At 41.6% G+C, this 24,193-nt stretch overlaps 1 protein-coding gene across 1 annotated transcript in view; it reads left to right on the top strand.

The window, feature by feature from the left end:
* Positions 1–5,887: 5,887 nt before the first annotated feature.
* LOC137058782 (NACHT, LRR and PYD domains-containing protein 1 homolog) overlaps positions 5,888–24,193 on the top strand; it is a 99,261-nt gene continuing 80,955 nt past the window's right edge. Inside the window, exons 1-5 of the mRNA XM_067432239.1 lie at positions 5,888–6,012; positions 15,550–15,575; positions 15,862–15,972; positions 18,730–18,765; positions 18,861–20,499. Coding sequence (XP_067288340.1) covers positions 15,551–15,575; positions 15,862–15,972; positions 18,730–18,765; positions 18,861–20,499 — 1,811 coding nt within the window. The 5' untranslated portion in view covers positions 5,888–6,012; position 15,550. The remainder of the gene's footprint in view (positions 6,013–15,549; positions 15,576–15,861; positions 15,973–18,729; positions 18,766–18,860; positions 20,500–24,193) is intronic.

Raw genomic sequence — 24,193 nt, 5'->3', positions numbered from 1 at the left:
CTTTGAGCTGGTTCCAGTCATACCTGTCTGGAAGAACAGAGTATGTTTCCTTAGGAGGTGTAAAGTCTCAGACGCATACAGTAACTTGTGGTGTTCCGCAAGGGTCGGTCCTCGGCCCGATTTTGTTCACCATTTATACTCTTCCCCTTGGCCACATAATCAACAGGCATGGAATATCATTTCATTGCTATGCCGATGACACTCAGCTATATATAAAAACCAACCTCACTTCATCTACAGCCACTCTGTCATCTCTGAGCTCCTGTCTTGAGGATATTGAGGCATGGATGAAGGCAAACTTCCTACAGCTAAATAGCTCCAAAACAGAAGCTATTTTAGTGGGTACACCACACCAGGTCCAGTCATCACCTATAACGCACATCACCTTCTCTGGTCAAAACATTCCAATTTCATCGACAGTCACTAACCTGGGAGTAAGATTTGATGCTCAACTCACATTTGAAGCCCACATACAACATCTGTGTAAGATCTCCTTCTATCATCTCAGGAACATTGCTAAACTCCGTCCCACACTTGGTCTGTCAGATGCTGAAAAACTTGTCCATGCTTTTATTTCATCCAGGCTGGACTACAGCAACGCTCTCTTTTTTGGGATTCCTGGCAAAAGTCTACAAAAATTACAATACATTCAGAACAGTGCTGCCAGGATCCTAATGAGGATAAGAAAATATGACCATATCACACCCATCCTTTACTCGCTCCACTGGCTCCCTGTTTCATACAGGATTAATTATAAAATCATCTTACTTACCCATCAATGCATCCACGGAAACGCACCCCCCTACTTAAAGGAACTACTCGTCGCAACACAAAACTCTTCACGCAACCTCCGTTCTGGAAATAAAGCCCTTCTTCAACCATCCACAACTAAGCTCCGCACAATGGGGGATCGAGCCTTCTGCTCAGCCGCACCGCGTCTTTGGAATTCCCTTCCAGAAAACCTAAGGGCTCCTCAAGCCATAGACTCTTTTAAGAAAGAACTAAAAACCTTTCTTTTTAAACAAGCATTTTTTACTTTTTGCTAATTCATTTTTTTTTATTTTTTTTTATTATTATTTTTTTTTTTTTATGTGTAGCACTTTGGGATTGTTTTTAACTATGAAAAGGGCTTTACAAATAAAATATATTATTATTATTATTATTATTAACTTATCAGTAAGGGTCTAAACATTTCATCGATTGTTATTAAGGATGTGGCACTGTCTGATCATTCTTTGATATATTTCTCTCTCCTGCCATTGAAGCTAGATCTGTCTCTGGCAAAAAGAGATGCTTAAATGAGAACACTAATGTGCTGTTTATGAAGGCTTTATCTCTAACACCAAGCATATCTGCAGACTCTGTTGATTTTCTCCTTGACTCCTTTAACTCAGAAGTTACACGGAGGTGACACGGAGAACTGAAGACAGTGGTAAACAGAGTTTATTGAACTGAACCAGGATATGAGCAGAGTAGGTGAGTGATGGCAGGTTAATTCCAATGGGAATGACAACAATGGTGATACTGTTCGTCTTTGTAGGAACCCAGGTGATGGAGACAAGGAGACAGGACGCAGAGACACTCGGGAGACAAGGAGAACAGGTTGGTAACACAGGTAATGTGTTACTATGTCTGATTTCAAAGCAGTTGATGGTAAAATTCAAGAAGAAACAGTACAGCACATTAAAACATCAACCTGCGCCCCTAACACACTCCCTACTTCATTTTTCAAAGGTGTGTTTAACTGTTTAGAAGCAGATCTCCTAGAAGTGGGAAACTCCTCACTTCTTTCTGGGAATTTTCCCAGAAAAAAAGTCCCTTAAACCGCAGTAGTTAAGCCTCTCCTGAAAAAGAGAAATCTGGATAACATCATATTGAGCATCTACAGACCAATCTCAAATCTCCCCTTCATAGGCAAGATCTTCGAAAAGTTGTTTTTAATCAACTGAACAAATTCTTAAGCTCAAACAGGACATTTTGACAATTTTCAATCTGGTTTCCGTCCACATCACAGCACAGAGACAGCGCTCATAAAGATTATAAATTATATTATTCTGGTTCTACTGGACCTCAGTGCTGCATTCGACACTGTTGACCACACCATACTTCTAGACAGGCTGGAGAACTGGGCTGGGCTTTCTGGGATGGTCCTCAAATGGTTCAGGTCATACTTAGAAAGGAGAGGTTATTATGTGAGTATAGGAGACCATAAGTCTGAGTGGACGTCCATGACATGCGGAGTCCCACAAGGGTCCATTCTAGCACCACTCCTGTTTAACCTGTAAATGCTGCCACAAAATTGCTCACCACAGCTATGCTGACGACACCCAGCTCTACTTAGCACTGTCACCTAATGACTACAGCCCCACTGACTCCCTGTGCAAATGCATTGATGAAGTTAACAACTGGATGTGTCAATTAAAGAAAGACAAAACTGAACTCACTGCATTTGGAAACAAAGATGAAATTCTCAAGGTGAACGCATACATTGATCCTAAAGGTCTAACAACAAAAAATCAAGTCAAGGGGAAAATCAAGGTGTGATTTTAGAGTTAGACCTGAGAGTTATTAAGATCTCTTGACCGTAACTATCATTTTTATGTTGACGATACCCAGATTTACATCCATTCAAAACCAGGTCAAGACGTGGACTTATCTCATCTGACACATTGTATTTCAGAGATTAAGATTTGTATGTCTGATAACTTCCTTTGTCTGAATAGTTCTAAAACAGAAGTCATGCTTCTCGGCTCTCCCCATCAACTGCGCACTGCTAGTTCTTTGGCTCTGTCTGTTGATGATGGTGTTGCCTTGGAGTCACGAAGTAAAATGAGAAATCTTGGTTACTTTTGATTCCACTTTGTCGTTTGAGCCTTTTGTGCAGAACACTGTTAAGACTTCGTTCTTTTATCTCAGAAATATTGCATGTCTTCGTCCTATCCTTTCTTTTTCTGTTGCCGAAAGGTTGATTAACGCGTTTGTTTTCTCGGGGTTAGATTATTGAAATCGGAGTTTCCAAATCTTGTATTAACAAACTTCAATATTTGCAAAACTCAGCTAGAATTTTATCTGGGGCTGGGGCAGTTGATCACATAACTCCTGTTCTGGAATCATTACATTGGCTTCCTGTCAAATTTCGTGTTGATTTTAAAGTCCTGATGTTAACATATAAGGCATTGCATGGTTTGGCTCCTTAGTACTTAACCGACCGAGCTTTTAATACCGTACACGCCTGGTCGCAGCCTGCGTTCTTCTCAGAGTGGGCTTTTAGTCGTTCCTAAAACTCGGCTTCGCTCAAGGGGTGATAGGGCTCTCATCTTATCATCTTATGCCCCCAAACTGTGGAATTCTCTCCCGTCTGACATCAGGGAAGCACATTCTTTCCTCAGTTTTAAAACACATCTTAAAACGTTTTTTTTTCTTTCAGGATTGCTTTTAATTGATTTTTATTTGTTGTTTATTTACTATTATTTACTTTTATTTTACTTTTTTCCTATATATATATGTAATATGAAGCACTTTGAGAAAGCAACTTTTAAAGGCGCTATACAAAATAAATGTATTTATTTATTTATTGAGTTTCATAGTCATGTTAAGGCAATAACTAAATCAGCACACTATCATCTCAAAAACATCACAAGAATTAGATGCTTTGTCTCCAGGCAAGACTTAGAGAAACTTGTTCATTCTTTCATCACCAGTAGGGTGGACTATTGTAATGGCCTTCTCACCGGCCTTCCTAAAAAGACCATTAGACAGCTGCAGCTCATACAGAACGCTGAGCAGAACAAGAACATATGACCATATCACACCAGTCCTCAGGGCTTTACACTGGCTTCCAGTTACATTTAGGATCGATTTTAGTACTGTTAATTGTTTATAAATCCCTCAATGGCCTCAATACATCACTTGCCTTGCCATATGCTGATTAAATACAAACCCAACAGATCACCAGATCATGAACACTTCCTCTACCTTTCTCTTTTTCACCACCAACATCCTCACCTCACTTTCCATATCATCAACATCCTCATACCAAGATTCTGCCATCCTGACCTATTCACTAACCAGCTCATGCCTTCCTCCAACTTCCAACTAACATAAATACAGTCCAGAACTCTCCTTTACTCTGCACTCGCCAGTGTGAGAGACAGAGCTCCTCCTTGTTTCTGTTTCATAACGGAAGCCCAGGTTTCTCATGTGTGTATAGTTTAGGGTGTTGACGTTTCAAATCAAGCTTCTTCTGTTTCAACACTGTCTGCCTTCAGAAAAGCAGAAGAGGACAAACCTTCAGCACTGATGTTAACTGGGTTTCATTTACAAAAGAGATCAACATAAACCAAATATCCTGGACCTGCAGAACTCCACGGTTTAGGGAAGATCAGGTAACATTTGAACTTTTGTTTGTTAATACTCAGTCCAGAACTCTGCGCGCTCGTGGATCTCACGATAAATCTCCTGCCTCTCTGTTTTATTTGGAAAGACTCTTTACAGCGTATTTTTCTTTTATAAATATAATAAAACTAAAGACTTTTTGGAGATATAAAAGATGCAGTACTACTCTATGCACTCAAGATTGACATGAGATTGAGTGTTTCACCCCCCATTAACAAACTTTGGTAGCTTTATTTTAAAGGCCATATGATTTGTTGTTTCCTGACGGATGGTAATTCCTGATTCTGGAACATTTAACTAAATTACATTAATCACGTGAGAGTTTTTTTTCTTCTTATAAGAGATAAACAGAGCAGAGTAAACTTTAATCCATCCTTGAAAATCTTCCGAGAGCTGTTTTTTACAGACATGCGCTGAGATTGTTTGTCCCACATGACTTGTCCATCCTTGTACAACAATTCTTGCAGATGGATTTTAAAAACAGCGACTACTTGATTAATTGTAATTCTTCCCTCTAGCCAATACCTTGTATTGTACTGTATATTTGGCTTAATAAATGTGTCAAATCCTCCACCACAACCATTGTTTCGGTCTCTCCAGATGCGGTCATAACCTTTAATTACAAAATCTAATGATTGCCATGTTTCCTGTATGCACATTAAATCTGGTTTATTTTCTAACTCATTCATAAAACCTTTGAATTCCTGTCCATTAGACACTAAACGTCTTGCATTCACTGACTAATAAGCATTAACTGAATTACCATTGTGTATGAAGACTTGCCTTGCCTTGGAATTTCCTTCGTTTCCTGTCCTCTCCATTATTTCCCCCCTTCCCTCAGTTATTTTCACTTTCACTTCAGCTTATGTTGTTCTTTATTTTGACTTTGTGCACTTGCACTGCTCTTTTCCTAACACCGCATCCTTCATATGCTACATTATGAGTTTGCCTTCACATTTTCCCCACGTTCTTCATATCTATGCTCTCCCTCACATTTTGGCATCTTTGTTTATTTTTACACACCGCAGCAATGTGCCCATACCTTCAAGGTGTAGGAACATATGCTCTGACTGGATAGCTCATGTATCCCACTTTGAGTTTATCACCTTGAAACTCCACCTTTGCTCATTTGCCCCACCACTATTCTCCTCAACCCCTTTTTTGACTTAGTCCTATCATTACACCCTTCTCTCTGTCTTCTTCCTCTACCTCTCTCTTTTTCACCACCAACATCCTCACCTCACTTTCCATATCATCAACATCCTCATACCAAGATTCTGCCATCCTGACCTATTCAGTAACCAGCTCATGCCTTCCTCCAACTTCCAACTAACATAAATACAGTCCAGAACTCTCCTTTACTCTGCACTCGCCAGTGTGAGAGACAGAGCTCCTCCTTGTTTCTGTTTCATAACGGAAGCCCAGGTTTCTCATGTGTGTATAGTTTAGGGTGTTGACGTTTCAAATCAAGCTCCTTCTGTTTCAACACTGTCTGCCTTCAGAAAAGCAGAAGAGGACAAACCTTCAGCACTGATGTTAAGGGTTTCATTTACAAAAGAGATCAACATAAACCAAATATCCTGGACCTGCAGAACTCCACGGTTTAGGGAAGATCAGGTAACATTTGAACTTTGTTATTAGTGCTACCACTGTACAGATGCAATCCTTTCATGGTTTAGTGTCTATAAATGTCTTTTAAAATGCACTTTTGGTACTGATGTTTCTTTGCTTTCACTTCTGAAACATTTTAAATGATTACCATTTCTTAAAAGGTTTGCATTTTTCATAGTATTTTCTAAATTCTCTTATTGTAGTGGAGATGTTTGTCGAGGTAGTTTTTCAAGTCTGTGCTGTATATCAGTCCAGCACTAGAGCGGAAGTACTCAGTTCTTCACTTCTTACACATTCGGTTATGCTACTGCCTTATTCCAAAATGGATTCAATTTATTATTTTCCTCAACATTTTACAAACAATACCCCATAATGACAGCGTGAAAGAAGTTTGTTTGAAATATTTGCAAATGTATTAAATTTAAAAATGGGGAAAAAAATAATATGTTCAGAAGTATTCAGGTTTTTGAAGTATTCTTGCAGTGTGGGATATGAAGCTGCCTGAAAGGTACATATGAAGAAGACTCAGTCAAAATCGAGGTAGCAAGGGTCTCTCCATATAAACTTCCCATGTCCACTTCATGAAGTGGAACGCAATTCAAAATGGCGAAGGTCATCCCAAAATGGCCAATTTAGGGTCATTCCAAGATGGGAGCCAAGCCAGTTTGTTGTCTGAATTGAAGTCTGAGCTTTTTTGTTTTTATGTAAGACTTAAGTCTAAATGAGTGGTTCTCTCAAAAATAACATCACCCATTCCAATTTGGGATCTTTGGATGCTATATTTTATTAGATGTCACTAGATTGCCACAGAACTCTGACTTGTGCCTGCAAATGCAAAGGCCTAGGTCTAGGCCAGTAAGAATCCATCTGTTGGAGTACAACTTCTGAAAAAAGAACAGAGCAGTACTTTGTGGATCTTATAATAGATTGAGTGGCTACCAGTGTTCTGCTATTTTGAAGAAGATTTATATTTCACAGTGGATTAAAGCCTTATTCCAAACCTGAATTACGGATTTGACCTTGTTGGATTTCTCCTGGTCTAGTAGTATATGGATTATCAGAGCTGTGGACCCTGGTTTGAGGCCTGAAGGTGAGGTTTGGATCTTTTGCATGTTTTTGGGTGTTACTGGATGGCCATACATTTTGTCTTATTTTTGAGTTGCTGAGGCCTAGGACTATCAGGATTCTACTTACTGGAAAACGATTTTTCTGAATCAAGGACTCAGCTTTGCTGCTGGGTTTTTCCAGGCTAGTAGCATATTGACTATCAAAGTTGTGGACCCTGCGTGTGGAAGTGGCTCTGGTCTATAGATCTCTCCTCTTAATTTGTACAGTCTGAAACACACACGGCTACCAGTTTTGTCCTTGATACATCAGCATCATGTATTTCCTTATATTTTTGCTGCTTATTTTTTGCAATCAGGAATTTAATGAATTAACTGGACACAGTGAGGAGACAGAGTGAATTCAGATTGCACTTGCTACACTTCAGACAATTTTTAACCTCATCGACGGAAATTCTGGAGTTATATCATTAGTCAATCAGCCCATTTTTATTGAATGAGGATTTCCTGTAGCTCAACCAGTAGAGCGTGGCACTAGCAATGCCAAGGTCATGGGTTCGATTCCCAGGGAAAGCAAGAATTGATAAAAATGTAAAAAGTGTGCCTTAAAAATGCAATGAAAGTCGCTTTGGATAAAAGCGTCTGCCAAATGCATAAATGTAAATGAATGAATTCTATTTACAAGTATATGTAAATGAGATCTTGTATCTTCAGAATCTTATGGTGTTAAATTACTATTTTATTGTCAAGGAGGACCCTTTTTCTCAGTTTTCCGTTAATGGGGGCCCTGATTAATCAATTCCTGTTAAACTAAAATGACCATGTATGGTAATGCTTTTATTGATGTTATCTGGAAATGTTCAGCCAAATCCTGGGCCGACTACATCTATTTCTTGTGTATCCACTCCTTCTGATTTTAAAAGTAGAACAGGTCTTGGGTTTATACATTTAAATGTTAAAAGTTTAGTCCCTAAAATGGATACGATTAAGATTTGGGTAAATATGACAAATGCTGACATAGTCGTTGTGGTGTGACAGGCAGCGGGGCGAGGGACCGGTCTCGTCTCGCGGCCATGTGACGGGAGCATATAAGGAGGAGCAAGGGCCGCGGAAGACGAGAGAAGACCAGGCCTGGAGTTTATGTTATGTTTTGGTTTACGTGTTAGTGGGCAGTCGTCCGTGAGGGGCTGCCAGCGGTTTTACTTTCATTTAGTTTATTTATGTTGAATTAAAGTTTGTTGAACGTTCGCCGGTTCCCGCCTCCTTCCTTCCCATCTACGAACTGCGTTACAGTCGTTCTTACTGAAACCTGGCTTAAGAAATCTATAACTGACGATATGCTTTTTATTGATGGCTATAAAGTTTATAGAACTGATCGGGTAGGTAAAGGAGGTGGAGTGGCCATCTATGTCAAATCTAAGTTTGTTAGTTCTGTAAATTTGTCAATTACTAGAGCTAAACAGTTTGAAGTATTGGCCATCAAAGTGGGTATTTCAAAATGTAATAATATCACTGTGGTTGGCTGTTACAGACCTCCTTCTGCAACAAAAGATGCTCTCAAAGCTTTATCAGATATTTTACATGAGTTAAATGACTCTGAGTTCATCCTAATGGGGGATTTAAATTGGGACTGGCTCTCAGGGACATCTGATTGTTTTAAAGAATTGTGCGAGTCTTTAAATCTTGCACAACTTATTAATGCACCAACAAGACCAAATCTTAAATTTCAGTATAAGTCTACTTTACTTGATTTAATTATAACGAATAATGTTCAAAAATGTACATCAACTGGCATATTTTGCAATGACATCAGCAATCATTGTGTAATTGCTTGTGTCAGGGATGCAAAAATTCCTAAGGTAAAACCCCGCTTAATTTTAAAAGACATTTAAAAAAATTTGAGGAGCAAGCTTTCTTGCATGATCTGTATCACAGTGACTTAAGAAGAGTACTTTTAATGCAGGATGTTGAACAGGATGTGTCAGGGTTCTGTCACTTCGGTCTAGCTTTCTCTTGGTTTGGTGACAGAGTCCTGACACTCCTGTATTTTGTCTTGTCTCGTGTGAGCGCGCAGCTTTGAGCATGCTCGAGCTGCGTGCTCTTCTGCCCTTGTGGTTTTCTGTGTGGGGCGTGGTGTTCGGGTCCCAGCACTTCTGTCTAATTGGGTTTCGGTTTTGTGTTGGGATTCGGACATTCATGCTCCTTGTATTTTGTCTTCTGTTGTGAGTGCACACAATGAGCATTCGCTCATTCTTGTGCACTCGGTGTTGTCATGTGTGTGTGCGCTGTCCTGTCTGTGTGTTTTGTGTTGTGTAGCATACAGCTGGTGTTTGACTTCCTGGTGTTTGACAGCACTGCCCAGCCTTGTTTGTTGATTTATCCAAGGCGTTTGATTCAGTGGATCATGAATTGCTACTGAACAAACTTAGAAGTGCATGTTTTGAACCTGGGACGGTGAAATGGTTTGGGAATTATTTGACAGATCGGTCTCAGTGTGTTCATGTAGAGGGTCAAAAATCTGATTTTCTTAAAGGGGGGGTGAAACACTCAGTTTCAGTCAGTGTCATGTCAATCTTGAGTACCTATAGAGTAGCATTGCATCCTGCATATCTCCGAAAAGTCTTTATTTTTTTAATAATTATATAAGAAAGATGCGCTGTTCTGAGTCTTTCCGAAAAAAGCCGAACGGGTGGGGGCGTATCGTGTGGGCGGGGCTAAATAATGACGTGTGCCCGCCGCTGTTGTGTTGAGTGCGTCGTAAAGCTGTGTCATCCCTAACAGCGGGAAAAAACTTTATTCAAAATAAAAATATGGCTTTTAATCAGATACAGCCATACATCTATGATCCGGAATCAGACCCAGAGGCTGCAGTTGAACAGGAGCAGCAGCAAAAACGACTAGAGCAGGACGTCTCTATGTGGTACAAGTTATACACTAACTATATAATATGCTTAGCGGCTTGTGTTATTTACATATTTATACTTGAATTATATCGTCGTATTTTTGTCTTTGAAGGTGTACATGTGAGAAGTGCAGTTGTGCATGTGTGTGTGTGTTTACGCGTGGTTTGTGTAGACAGGTTAAGTTAGTGTTTACATAGAAAGACACGGAATAGTAGCGCATTTGAATGAAGAAGCGCTCTTATTTAGTTCAACATATTTCCCCCCTCTTTGTGTATTGTTGAGTGCTTTTACAATACACAAACATAAAGTTACACATATAGTGGCCAGCTAAACAAATGTACACGCACTACACATCGCATGCTCCATTGATCAATTAACTATACGTGATCATGTTTGGGCTACTTGATGAGCATAGGCAAAATCACAGACATTTGAAGCAGTCTAACTCACCGCCTGCGGTTCTAACGTTGGGACCTTTATCGTTGGGACTGCTCCATCCTTCAGCATTAGGCGATTGGAAAATCCGGCGTCGAGCTGGGCCTTGTTTATGAAACAGTCGGCACCGAAATGCAGTGAACAGACATAAACCTTTGCGGAACTTAGTTGCTGATCCGGAAAAGCAAATTACATCCACTGTTGCCTTAATGCTGGGTTTTTGGCAATCTGTGCAGGACTGTCTTGGTCTGGCAACCAAAAACTCACTTTTTTGGTGACATTGTTAATTTCTTGAAGTCACATCACCTGTGCAGCGCAGCCTACGAGCCAGCGCTTTGATGGGCGTAGCCTGTTGCTTTCGCTCTCTCTCTCTCTCTCTCTCTCTCGCTCTTCCGGTAGAATTGTCCGTAAGGCCCATACAAGGAAATTCCGACCTATTAACGTCAAGTGGACCCATGATCGCAAAAAACTTGCCGAAACTTATGACTAACCGGAAGTAGTATTTTTGACAAAGAAATACTCCCATCAAACGTCCACCTTAACTTTTGAAACTTTGTCCATGTTTAGTATGGGAATCCAAGTCTTTAACAGTGTAAAAAGATCAGTATGCATGAAACAGCATTTCACCCCCCCTTTAATAAATCTAAAGGGGTCCCCCAGGGGTCTATTTTGGGTCCTATTCTGTTTTCTATTTATATAAATGACCTGGGTAACAACATTCAAGCAAAAAACAAAAACAAAACAAAAAACACTTCTATGCTGATGATACTATTATTTATACACTTGCTCCGTCCATAACACAGGCAGTGCAAGAAATTCAAATTGCATTTCAGTCATTACAGAGTGCTTTTGAGAGCTTAAAATTGGTTTTAAATTCACAGAAAACAAAGTTTATGATATTTTCAAGGGCTCATTCAGAAGTACTTGAGCATCTTAGCATCTATACATCTGATGGTAAAAATATTGAAAGGGTATCTTCATACAAATACTTGGGCATTTGGATAGACCATAAGCTTTTGTTTAATGTACATATTTTTAATCTAATCAGAAAACTTAAAGTGAAAATTGGGTTTTATTTTAGAAATAAATCTAATTTTACATTTAATGCTAAAAAGAAACTTGTTGAAGCTACTTTCCTAAGTGTGATAGATTATGGGGATATATTATACATGCATGCTCCCTCCTCCATTCTAAGACGTCTTGATTCAGTCTACCATGCTTCTTTACACTTTATTACAAATGCAAAATCCCTTACTCATCATTGCATTCTTTATGAGATGGTTGGTTGGACATCACTTACTATACGAAGAAAATAGCATTGGTACATTTTTATTTACAAAGCAATGCTAGGTAAGCTTCCAGCATATCTGTGTACTCTTCTTTGTGTTAGTTCTGGCAGTTACCAGTTGCGCTCTTCAAAGTGTTTGCTTTTAAATGTACCAAGAGTTTATACTGAACTGGGGAAAACTGCATTTTCCATATTCCTATATTATGGACCTATGGAGGGAATAGATTTAAAATTGGATAAATTGGTGTCTATCTGTGCATTTAAAGGCATCATAAAAAAAGTGGTAATAAAGGCATGTGATTGTTTTTGTTGAGAGAATCCTGTATTACTATTATTTTTATTATTGTACTTGTTGTATTTTAATATGTTGTCAGACTGTATGGCTGCTACCTTGGCCAGGTCTCTCTTGTAAAAGATTTTAATCTCAATGAGACTTCCTGGTAAAATAAAGGTAAGTAAATAAATAAATAAATTGCGGCGAGGATTCACCTGAGGGAAAGTGCTCAGGGAATTTTTGCTGGGCTGAGCCCTGGTGTGGGTCCTAATGCCCCAGTATAGTGATGGTGTTAGTGAGGCCAGCAGGGGGCGCTCACCCTGTGGTCTGTGTGGGTCCTAATGCCCCAGTATAGTGATGGTGTTAGTGAGGCCAGCAGGGGGCGCTCACCCTGTGGTGTGTGTGGGTCCTAACGCCCCAGTAAAGTGATGGTGTTAGTGAGGCCAGCAGGGGGCGCTCACCCTGTGGTCTGTGTGGATCCTAACACCCCAGTATAGTGATGGTGTTAGTGAGGCCAGGAGGGCCGCTCACCCTGTGGACTGTGTGGGTCCTAACGCCCCAGTATAGTGATGGTGTTAGTGAGGCCAGCAGGGGGCGCTCACCCTGTGGTCTGTGTGGGTCCTAACGCCCCAGTATAGTGATGGTGTTAGTGAGGCCAGCAGGGGGCGCTCACCCTGTGGTCTGTGTGGATCCTAACGCCCCAGTATAGTGATGGTGTTAGTGAGGCCAGCAGGGGGCGCTAACCCTGTGGTCTGTGTGGATCCTAACGCCCCAGTATAGTGATGGTGTTAGTGAGACCAGCAGGGGGCGCTCACCCTGTGGTCTGTGTGGGTCCTAACGCCCCAGTATAGTGATGGTGTTAGTGAGGTCAGCAGGGGGCGCTCACCCTGTGGTCTGTGTGGGTCCTAACGCCCCAGTATAGTGATGGTGTTAGTGAGGCCAGCAGGGGGCGCTCACCCTGTGGTGTGTGTGGGTCCTAACGCCCCAGTATAGTGATGGTGTTAGTGAGGCCAGCAGGGCCGCTCACCCTGTGGACTGTGTGGGTCCTAACGCCCCAGTATAGTGATGGTGTTAGTGAGGTCAGCAGGGGGCGCTCACCCTGTGGTCTGTGTGGGTCCTAACGCCCCAGTATAGTGATGGTGTTAGTGAGGCCAGCAGGGGGCGCTCACCCTGTGTTGTGTGTGGGTCCTAACGCCCCAGTATAGTGATGGTGTTAGTGAGGCCAGCAGGGGGCGCTCACCCTGTGGTGTGTGTGGGTCCTAACGCCCCAGTATAGTGATGGTGTTAGTGAGGCCAGCAGGGGGCGCTCACCCTGTGGTCTGTGTGGGTCCTAATGCCCCAGTATAGTGATGGTGTTAGTGAGGCCAGCAGGGGGCGCTCACCCTGTAGTCTGTGTGGGTCCTAACGCCCCAGTATAGTGATGGTGTTAGTGAGGCCAGCAGGGGGCGCTCACCCTGTGGTCTGTGTGGGTCCTAACGCCCCAGTATAGTGATGGTGTTAGTGAGGCCAGCAGGGGGCGCTCACCCTGTGGTGTGTGTGGGTCCTAACGCCCCAGTATAGTGATGGTGTTAGTGAGGCCAGCAGGGGGCGCTCACCCTGGGGTTTTAACTTTGTAAAGAAGAAGAAAATATTTTACCCGACCCACTTCCTGAACCGCGTTTTAAATTATTAAATACTCATCGTAGCGTCAATTTATTCATTTATTTAGTTTCATTTTCTTAAAAATAAAGATGATGCATGTGTTTATCCAGTCTAATCGAAGTGTGTGTCTTTCCCCCGACTTTCCAAAGTCCCGCCCCCCTCTCAGAAAATACATAAATCTGACATTACTGAGCTATATGTAACCCATTAAAATGGTACAATGGCATATTGCTCAGTTCAGTGTGTTAGGAAATCGGTCATTTTGTCCCGTGTTAGGAAAGGGGTTAAAATGGCTATAAGATGGCGTTCGGTGGCCTAAAACCGAAGATTAGCTACTTATTTTAAGCGTTTCTTGCGCTATGTATAATAATATTGAATCGACCGTCCCTGGGTTGAGCCGGTTTAATTCTCGCCTCTATGACTCGACCTTAGACGTGCCGATTTTCGATAATGCGATTTATCACGATAATGAATATGCACGATATTGTTATCGTGGGCACTTTAAAATATCGTAAATAATAATTTATTAACAATTAATATTTTTTTTATAATGCACTCAAGAATACTTTGCCCATCAACAGTATAAATGCTCAACACCGCTGTTCTGCGTCAAATGGACACGCTCAGAAACAAGAGCGTAGAACAACTACGCTTGTTAAAGAGGTAAACAAGCCCTACGTGCGTTTGCACATGACTGAACCGGTGAAGGAGACGCGCTGCTGAAGTGCCGCTCAGTGACAGCAGAGGGCGCTGATGAATGGCAGAATGCGGCGGTTACCCCTGGAAACCCCGCAAACAAAAGCATGCATTTTTAAAACATCCATTCGTTTTTTGTAATCTCAATGTTGTTCATCACAGCACCTAATACTTAATACTTAAAGACTTAATAGGCTATTTATTTTCAAGCTTAAACATTTTTATGTTTTAATCTGGACAACAACATGCCCTAATAATTAGAACTATTATTTGTTATTGTTCAGTAAAACTTTGAGACATACGACTTCATTAGTTAACATGTTAATTTATTATTACCAAACTGACAATGAAAAATACTTATAAATAATTAATTATTCTAAGTAATGTTAATTTCTTAGTTACTGTTTAATAGCATTAAAATAACATTTTTAATGGACCTAAGATAAAACTAACAATGATCAGTATTTCTTAACTAACATTACCAAACACATTATACTTTCTGTACCAAATGTAGCTGTTGCTCAATCTTAGTTAATGCATTAACTAATGAGACCTTGTAATTTGTTACCTGTTGTTCTTTATAGTCTAATTCTTTTGCAATTTAATATGTTTGAAAATTGTACTTTTACAGCTCTGAAAAAATCAAGAGACCACTTAACATTGATTTCTCTTAATTGTTTTTCAAGAGCTGTATATTTTTGGTGCATTATTGTATTTAAACATTCAGTTATTACTAAAATAGTTCTTAAAGCTGTTATGCTATGGCAACACTTTTTTTGCAACTTATTTCAATATCGTGATAATATCGTATATCGTGATAAAACTTCATCAATTAATCGCAACATGAAAAATTGATATCGGCACATGCCTACTCGACCTGCGGAGCTGAATGTGCGTCCCTGGCTACACTTATGCTGGAGTGCAGAGGATCCTCCTTGCCAATGTATTAAGAAAATTGTATTTCAAACGACCCGACAGACGACCTGAATATCATTACAAATATTTTTGGACCACAGGCACCGGCTCATTTTGGATCAACCTGCATCACTGGTTTGTGTTCATCTGAGTCTCATTGGTCTGTCACCACTCGTCAATGTCAAAATATTTGAGATAACTAATCAAATCAAAGTAGTCGGGCCTTCAACCCAAGTAGTCCACTTCACTCCCCCCCCCCCCCCCCCCCCATGTAATTATTCCTGTTTTATTATTTTATCTAATTGTGGTATTTCTTTTCTTTCACAGAATGGGCCAGGTCCTGAGTCGTTGCAGTATGTCAAACTTGTTGTTTTAATAAAAACATTAATTTTAGTTGTGACATGACTTAACCAGACAATGGCTAATGAACCTACAGTATGTTAGTATGTTATTCATCACCTTGTTAAGTTTTAGTTTTATGTCAAGTTTTTCTCTGCTCCTCAAGTTAGGCTTCTATAATTTGTGAATACTAAGTAAGTGGTGAATTTGATGACATTTTAGCCTAGAAACAGCAGAAAGATATTTATGGTCTATCAAATTGTTATATTGTCTACATTTTTTTACCCTTTTCATTTTTAGAAACTGGGCCAAATGTCAGAGTCACAGCTCAGAGTGGAGGTCATGTGTCAGCACCTGTAATCTCTAACAGTACAATTACAGGCGATGTCCACATCACACATAATGCAACTAGTAAGAGAAAAAAAAAAGAAAAAAAAAAGAAAGAAAAAAAAAAAAAATATATATATATATATATATATATATATATATATATATATATATATATATATATATATATATATATATATATATATATATACACACACAAAATACCAGTCAAAGTTTAGAAATATTGCTATTTTTAATGTTTTTGAATTCTCTTATGCTCACCAAGGCTGAAGAGGAAACCATAGTATCCACTATGGTTTCATCTTCACTCCCTCCACCTGCTCAGTTCTCAGCACTGGACACTAACAGTGCTACCGACACTCTTTGCTCCACTCTAACATCCTCCTTAGACAGTTTTTGCCCCCTTTCATCCAGACCAGCCCGCCCCACCCCATCTGCCCCCTGGCTGTCTGAAGTTCTCCGTGAACATCGCTCTGGACTCAGGGCGGTAGAGAGGAAATGGCAGAAATCTAAAAACTATACTGACCTTGCCTTTTATCAGTCTCTTCTCTCTTCTTTCTCTACAAATGTCACCACTGCTAAAACAACATACTACCACAACAAAATCAACAATTGTTCTGACTCTCGCCAACTCTTTAAAACATTCTCCTCTCTCCTTTGTCCTCCTCCTCCCCCTCCTTCATCAACTCTTACAGCTGATGACTTTGCATCATTTTTCACAAACAAAACATCTCTCATTAGCAAACAGTTCTCCTCATCACAAACTGACACGCACATCTCAACAACTAACACGAACACGCTTCCATCCTTCTCTCCGCTCTCCGAGGCAGATATTTCTAAACTCATCCTTTCCAATCACCCTACTACCTGTCCACTTGATCCTATTCCCACTCACCTCCTTCAGGCTATTTCTTCTTCAATCACTCCTGCACTCACTCACATTGTCAACACTTCTCTTCACACGGGAACCTTTCCCACAGCGTTTAAGCAGGCTCGGGTAACCCCACTGCTTAAGAAACCCTCTCTGAATCCAGCACTTTTAGAAAACTACAGACCGGTATCCTTTCTGCCTTTCATTGCAAAGACCCTTCAGCGAGTTGTGTTCAATCAACTCTCTATGTTTCTTGAACGGGACAACCTCCTAGACAACAACCAATCCAGCTTCAAAAGCGGTCATTCGACTGAGACTGCCTTGCTCTCGGTAACTGAGGCACTGAGACTGGCAAAAGCAGCTTCCAAATCCTCAGTGCTCCTCCTGCTGGACCTGTCTGCTGCTTTTGACACAGTTAACCACCAGATCCTCCTGTCAACACTTAAGAGGACGGGGATCTCAGGAACTGCCCTCCAGTGGTTCAGGTCTTACCTCTCTGGTAGGTCCTACAGGGTGTCATGGAGAGGTGTAGTGTCTAAGTCACATCATCTAGCTACTGGGGTTCCCCAGGGCTCAGTCCTTGGACCACTTCTCTTCTCCATCTACATGTCATCATTAGGCTCTGTCATTCAGAAACACGGCTTCTCCTATCACTGCTATGCTGATGACACTCAACTCTACTTCTCATTTCAACCAGATGATCCTACAGTCAGTGTTCGTATCGCTGCCTGTCTGACAGACATTTCTGACTGGATGCAGGAGCATCACCTTCAACTCAATCTTGCAAAGACAGAATTACTTGTTTCCTAAAATCATCAAAATTTCTCCATTCAGCTTGATTCATCGACCATAACTCCATCCAGGACAGCCAGGAACCTTGGAGTTGTGATTGATGACCAGTTAAACTTCACTGACCACATTACTGCAACAGCCTGGTCCTGCAGATTTGCTTTATACAACATTAGAAAGATCAGACCCTTCCTATCAGAACAGGCTGCACAATTCCTGGTTCAAGCTCTTGTTCTCTCCAGACTGGATTATTGTAATGCTCTTCTGGCTGGGCTTCCAGCATGCACTATCAAACCCTTGCAGCTGATCCAGAATGCAGCGGCGAGAGTGGTCTTTAATGAGCCGAAGAGAGCGCATGTTACGCCTCTCTTCATCAGACTGCACTGGTTGCCAATGGCTGCTCGCATCAAATTCAAGGCACTAGTTCTCGCCTACAAAACAACCACTGGCTCTGCACCAATATACCTAAACTCGCTTGTTCAGACTTACACACCCTCCAGAAGCTTGCGTTCTGCGAATGAGCGGCGCCTCGTGGTTCCATCCCGAAGAGGCATGAAATCGCTCTCACGGACATTTTCCTGGACCGTTCCCACCTGGTGGAATGAACTCAATTCGTGCTGCCGAGTCTGTAGCCATTTTATAAAAACATCTTAAGACACATCTCTTCCAATTGCACCTGACCAATAAAGAATAGCACTTAACTATCCATTAATTTTTGTTTGTTCCCCCCCCCAAAAAAAAACATTGTGTACTGTGCTAATTAATTGAGATTTCTCCGTGCCATCACTTCCTGCAAGTAAGGTCAAATTACACGATATGACATAGATACCCGCAAGAGATCACTTCCGCCGCATGTGTCCCATTGAGATGCGCCGTATCTTGACCTCACTTGCCGGAAGTGATGGCGTGGGCGCGGCTTTTATACAGAGTGTCGTATTTGAGGTATAGAATAACACAAATACTGTTGTGTTTCTCGCAGAAACTGATGGTTTCGTGTCTTAAGACATTAGTGTGTCACACTTGCAGAACTCTTGCAGAATATTTGATCAAATGCAGTCTTGGTGAGCATTAGAGACTTCTTTCAAAAATGTTGACCGGTACTGTATGCATGTATGAAATGTGTAAATCTTTCGATATTAATTGTATCTAATGTTCTCCAGGTGTTGCTGGGCATCGCACACAAACACAAACCTCAGGTGACTGATGGATTTTATAGTAATATGTTACCTTAGGATTTACCTCCTGGTCCTTCAGAATCGACTAACTCTTTGTGCATTGATCATTTCTGCAGATATCAGATCAGTGATTGACAAATATAAGGAGCGGATCTGCAGGGAGTATCAGTATGTGAGCGAGTATAACTCACGGGCTGCTGAACAGGTGCTGCTGTCTGAGCGCTTCATACAACCGCTGATCATTCGGAGACACAGAGATCAGAAAGAGCGAGAAAAAGACATTCGCTCCAACTCCAGAAGCATTAATCAATCTGTCCATCTGAACAATCTGTTCGATCCAGATAACCACAGCATCAGCCCTAGAGCTGTTATACTGCAGGGCAACTCTGGGAACGGGAAATCCTTCACTGTGCAGAAGATCATGATGGACTGGGCATCTGGTGACCTCTACAAACAGCAGTTCGATATCGTGTTCCACTTAAAGTGTAAGGAAATAAATCGCATCTCGGGAGAAAAGAGTTTGGAGGAGATCTTGTGCTACAGCTGCAGTTTAACATCAGATCAGATCTCACAGGTTTTACAGCAGGTTTTGCAGACGCCAGAGAAGGTGCTGTTCATCGTTGACGGATTTGACGAGCTGAGACTCCCTCAGGACAATGTTCTCATGTCTCTACCCACTGACCTGGATAAAAGAGCCCCACCTGAGGTCACTCTGTGTGCCCTGTTGAAGAAACAAATCCTGCCAGAGTCCTTCCTGCTGGTCACCACCAGATCTACAGCTACAGACACACTAAGTAAACTGCTCAAACTGCCTCAGGGATTCACTGAAATCATGGGGTTTTCAAGTGAAGGGGTTGAGAAGTACTTCCAGGGATTCTTCCGGAATGAGGAATTCTTCAGGAAGGCTTATGAGTATGTGAAGGCAAATGAAACCCTCCTCACTGCCTGCTCCATCCCTGTTATCTGCTGGATCATCTGCACTGTTATGCGAGAAAGATTCAGTGACGGTTCAGATTTAACAAGCGGCCTTGAAACCACGACCTCCATCTATGCTGACTTTGTGTCCACTCTACTGGAGCATCACTGCCAGGGTTTGAGTCAGCCCGTCCCCCTACTGAGGAGTCTGGGTCAGCTGGCAGAGAAAGGGATGCTGGAACAGCAAGTCTTGTTAGATGAGAAGATGGTTTATGAAACAGTTGCAGATCTGGCAGGCAATCCGTTCCTGAGTAAGTTCCTCTTTAAGAGGAGAATCTACCAGGAGGTGATGTTCAGTTTCATGCATCTCAGCTTTCAGGAGTTCTTCACTGCTCTGTATTACGTCTCACTGGATGAGAAGGAGTTTGAGGAGAAATTCACAGAGGTGTGTTTGCAGGGACGATTTGCTGCCGTGGTGAAGTTTGTTTTCGGTCTAATGAATGAGGACATTCGGCACACACTTAAGAGGAAACACGGTGTGTGTGTTCATCCAAACACACAGAACATACTGAAAGACTGGCTCTCCAAACGCAGTGATTCTCTCGAGATTCTTCATTATCTGTTTGAGCTCCATGAAGAAAGCTTTGTGAAAGAAGTTCTGAACGAAAAGAGTGTTGTTTCGGTTCAGAATAGACATCTAAGAAGAATAGACTGCTGGGCACTGCTGTACTGCGGTCAGTGCTGTCAGAGCATTAAACAACTGAATCTCTATAGATGCTATTTAACATCTGAAAAACTGGTTATGATTCTGCCTGTACTCCACACGTTTGAGAAAGTACAGTAAGTATCCAAAACAAACCCTTAGTGAACTAAAAAAATAGGTACACCATTTTTTCAAATCCCTTTAAAAACGTCAGCTTTGTGAGATGTAAAAACAAACACGTAAGTAAAATCATTTTAGATCTTTTCCACCTTTAATTGTGATTAAATGCAACAAACAAAAGGAAACTTAAAAATGAGCATGTAACTACACTATACTGCCAAAAGTATTGGGATTCCAAATCCCTGAGTTCAGGTGTTCAATCTCTTCATGCTTTTACACACATTTGTGAAAGATTGGGTCACTCTCAGGAGCCCAGTGAACGTCTCAGTTACGTATGTAACCCTCATTCCCTGAGGAGGGAACAGAGACGTAACGTCAGTGACTGATGAATGGGGTTTCACTTAGAAGCCCATCATTTTCAAGATCTTAGAAAACGCCCAATGGCAGTGCCAGTGCCATGGGCATGCGGAATTTGCAGAGTGTAACTCCGCCCCACCACGTGGGTATATAAGGAAGTACACTGGCACGATTGCATTATATTTACCTGCTGAGGAGCCAAGACTGAACTCCCGATCCAGTGGTACAGCAGATGTGGCAGGGGGACGCTACGTCTCCATTCCCTCTTCAGTGAACGAGGGTTACATACGTAACCGAGACATTCCCGTTCGTTAAGTCACTCGAATGGGGGTCCCAATTTAATCATGCCACTCGGCTGTCTTCCAGTGCCCTGTGTAACCGCGAGTGCCCTGTTGTAAGACTAGTACAGACGAAGGACTCCCACCTATCACAGGAATTACCAAAGTACACTGGGAGGCATATTCCAGGTGAAGATATGCGCCAAACTGCCTACACGTAGGGAGGACTTAGAGAGTAAACATATGACCCGCTAGGGGCTGCATATGGGGAACTCTGGGGTACCAGCCGAAGGTGGATTTTTAACCCCAGGGAGTGGCCAGCTTGCCAAGGGAAGACACCTGCTCAAGGAGGCTTATGGTGGAAATACACATGTGGGGGTCACCCGGAGGGGGAACCATGCACATGGAGGCACCTGGCCCGGCAAGAGGGTCTGGGCTAGATAGGGCAGACTTACTGGTGTCGGCCACAACAATGCTGGAGGAACTCAGGGCTTCCGGACAGCTACCTGAGGGAATATCGCACGTATCCAGTAGGGCTGGGCGATAAATTGATTTTATTGATTAATTCAAGTTTGTAGTTTACGTCGATTTTTGTGAATGAAAATCGGTTTTCTCTTTAAAATCTGCCAACGCTCCCGTAATCGTTCAGCCCTCCCCGCGCTCGTTTGCCATAGAGATACACAAACAACAAGGATAGCGACTAACAACATACAGTGTCATTCATAACTGGTTCAGTTTTTCACAAAACAATTAACAACAACAATTGTTTTTAAAGTCTAAACGGAACCGCGCTACTCATTTGAGCTGCGCGGACAACGAACGAGCTCATACACGAGCCAATCTCATGACAGACACGATACACAGCGCTGGAGATCCAGTGAGAGAGCGGTTCAATTCACCACAGAATTAACATCGCTACTGTTATCTAGTGGAAGTGTTCAGCGCAGAATTCTGTTATAAACCACAGATATCAGATCAAACAGTGCTGACTAGGAGACAACATGAGGGAAGGTCAGGGGTTTCAGTCACAAATCACCAACATTCACCATGATTTACTGTAGTAAAACCACATGGATTTAATGTTGTTGTTGTTGTCATTATTTATCTCAGGATTCGTACAACCTTTTGAGATTGAAATTCAAGCACTTTAATGGTTTTCAAGAGCTTCACACTTCACAAATATTTCCAGCACTTCAAAGCTCTAAATATCCAAATTTAATGGTATTTTTAATGTGATGGTTTGTAAAACTAAAAGTTTAAAGAGGTCTGGTGAAAGAAATAGTTAAATGTTTTTTAAATTAATTTTTAATTTTTATGTGTAATCCATTTTGTGGCAAACAAGCATTTTTTATTTTAAAAAGATATGAGATGCCCACCAGCGGAAGAGCACATTGATTTATTAGACATTTCCACACCCTAATATATGGAGAAAAGTACGAAGTCAAAAATTCTCAGGAAAAACTAAACTTTTCTTCAAATTGTGACTAAGTAAAGAGCTCCTTTAATAATCACTGAAGCTGTCGGTCAGTTCAGTGTGAGACTATTGAAGAACACATTACTGTTGTTAATAAAAGTTAATTTTATCTGCATATCAATTAAAGGTGCACTATGCAACTTTCCGTCCACTGGAGGGCGCCTATTCAAAACAAATGCATAGTTTGATGACACAAAGTTTGAGCGCAGCCTCTTGGGACATGTGGTCTTCACCTCACAGCCGGTGGAAAATAGGACACGGGAAGAAATCACGTTCATGCATGCGTTTATTAACGTTACTGTAGTGTAAAGCAGAGCAGGACCGAGTGTTGTGGAGCTGAGCACAGCTGCTGGAGCGATTGTTAAACAAATACCTGCCTCGTAAACACCGGGAATTTTATTATGACGGGACGGGACCACATTCACCGGGCGCCTGCACTGATCCGCTCTTCCGGTTATGATTATGAGGTAATGGAGCTCTGTGGATCATATTAGATACATTTAAGTGTGTTTAAAATGATGTTATGATGTTACTCTGTGCGTTCACTTGTTCACACTACTAAGAGTAAAGCGCTCCTGCCAAGTAAAACCCGAAACCGAGGGTAGCGCAGATATGACGCGATTGACAGGCGACTCCCTCAAACGCTATGCTGAAACGTCCCGGTCCTTAGTTAAAATAGCAATTTTCTCACAATTTACAAATAGTTGGAAACATTTGGGATATTTTAGGTACTCAACTGAACAAAATATATAACACCGGCCTAGTGGTTTTTGGATATTTTACTGCAAAAATACTACATAGTGCACCTTTAATAAACCTTTGATATGTATACTTTATATTGCAAAAGATATGGTGCCCATTTATACTGTGGAATAGTCGGGGGTTATTCACATGCTGAATGTTTTGCACCCCAGGTAGGCACTCTACCAAGCCGCAAATATTTTACCTAAACAAAATAAAGTTAACTTGTTTTGAACAATTGCTTTGTCATCTGCAGATTGACTTTAAGTAGGAGGAGGAAAAAAATCGATTAAAATCATAAATCAAATTTTTTGGCAAAAAATCAGGGATTTTTTTTTTTTTTTTGGCCATATCGCCCAGCCCTAGTATCCAGTCCGAGGAGTTGAATGGCGAGCAAGCGAAGACACCTGAGCTTGGTCTATTACCGGCCACTGGTAGAGGCGAGTACATAGTCGGATACAGGCTCCACTCTGAGATTGTAGAATCTTGCAAATGTGTTAGGTGTTGCCCAGCCTGCAGCTCTGCAGATGTCTGTTAGCGACGCACCATCTGCTAAAGCCCAAGAGGAGGCCACATTCCGGGTGGAGTGTGCCCTAACCCCAAAGAGGCATGGACGCCCCAGCGTCTTGTAAGCCAAAGCAATGGTGTCCACTACCAGTGAAACAACCTCTGCTTTGAGAGAGCCTTCCCTTTCAGCTTCCAACCATAACAGACAAAGAGCTGGTCTGAGGTCCTGAAACACTGCGTCCTGTCTACGTAAACGTGGAGAGTGTGTACTGGACAGAGCAGTGCCAAGGCTGGGTCTGCCTCCTCCAAAGGCAGCGCTTGCAGGTTCAACACCTGGTCACTGAACGGTGTGGT

Source organism: Pseudorasbora parva, chromosome 22 (assembly GCF_024679245.1).
Source record: "Pseudorasbora parva isolate DD20220531a chromosome 22, ASM2467924v1, whole genome shotgun sequence".
Classification (NCBI taxonomy): Eukaryota; Metazoa; Chordata; class Actinopteri; order Cypriniformes; family Gobionidae; genus Pseudorasbora; species Pseudorasbora parva.
The sequence above is the reverse complement of the archived record's forward strand: the minus strand, read 5'-3'. Positions and strand labels throughout refer to the sequence as shown.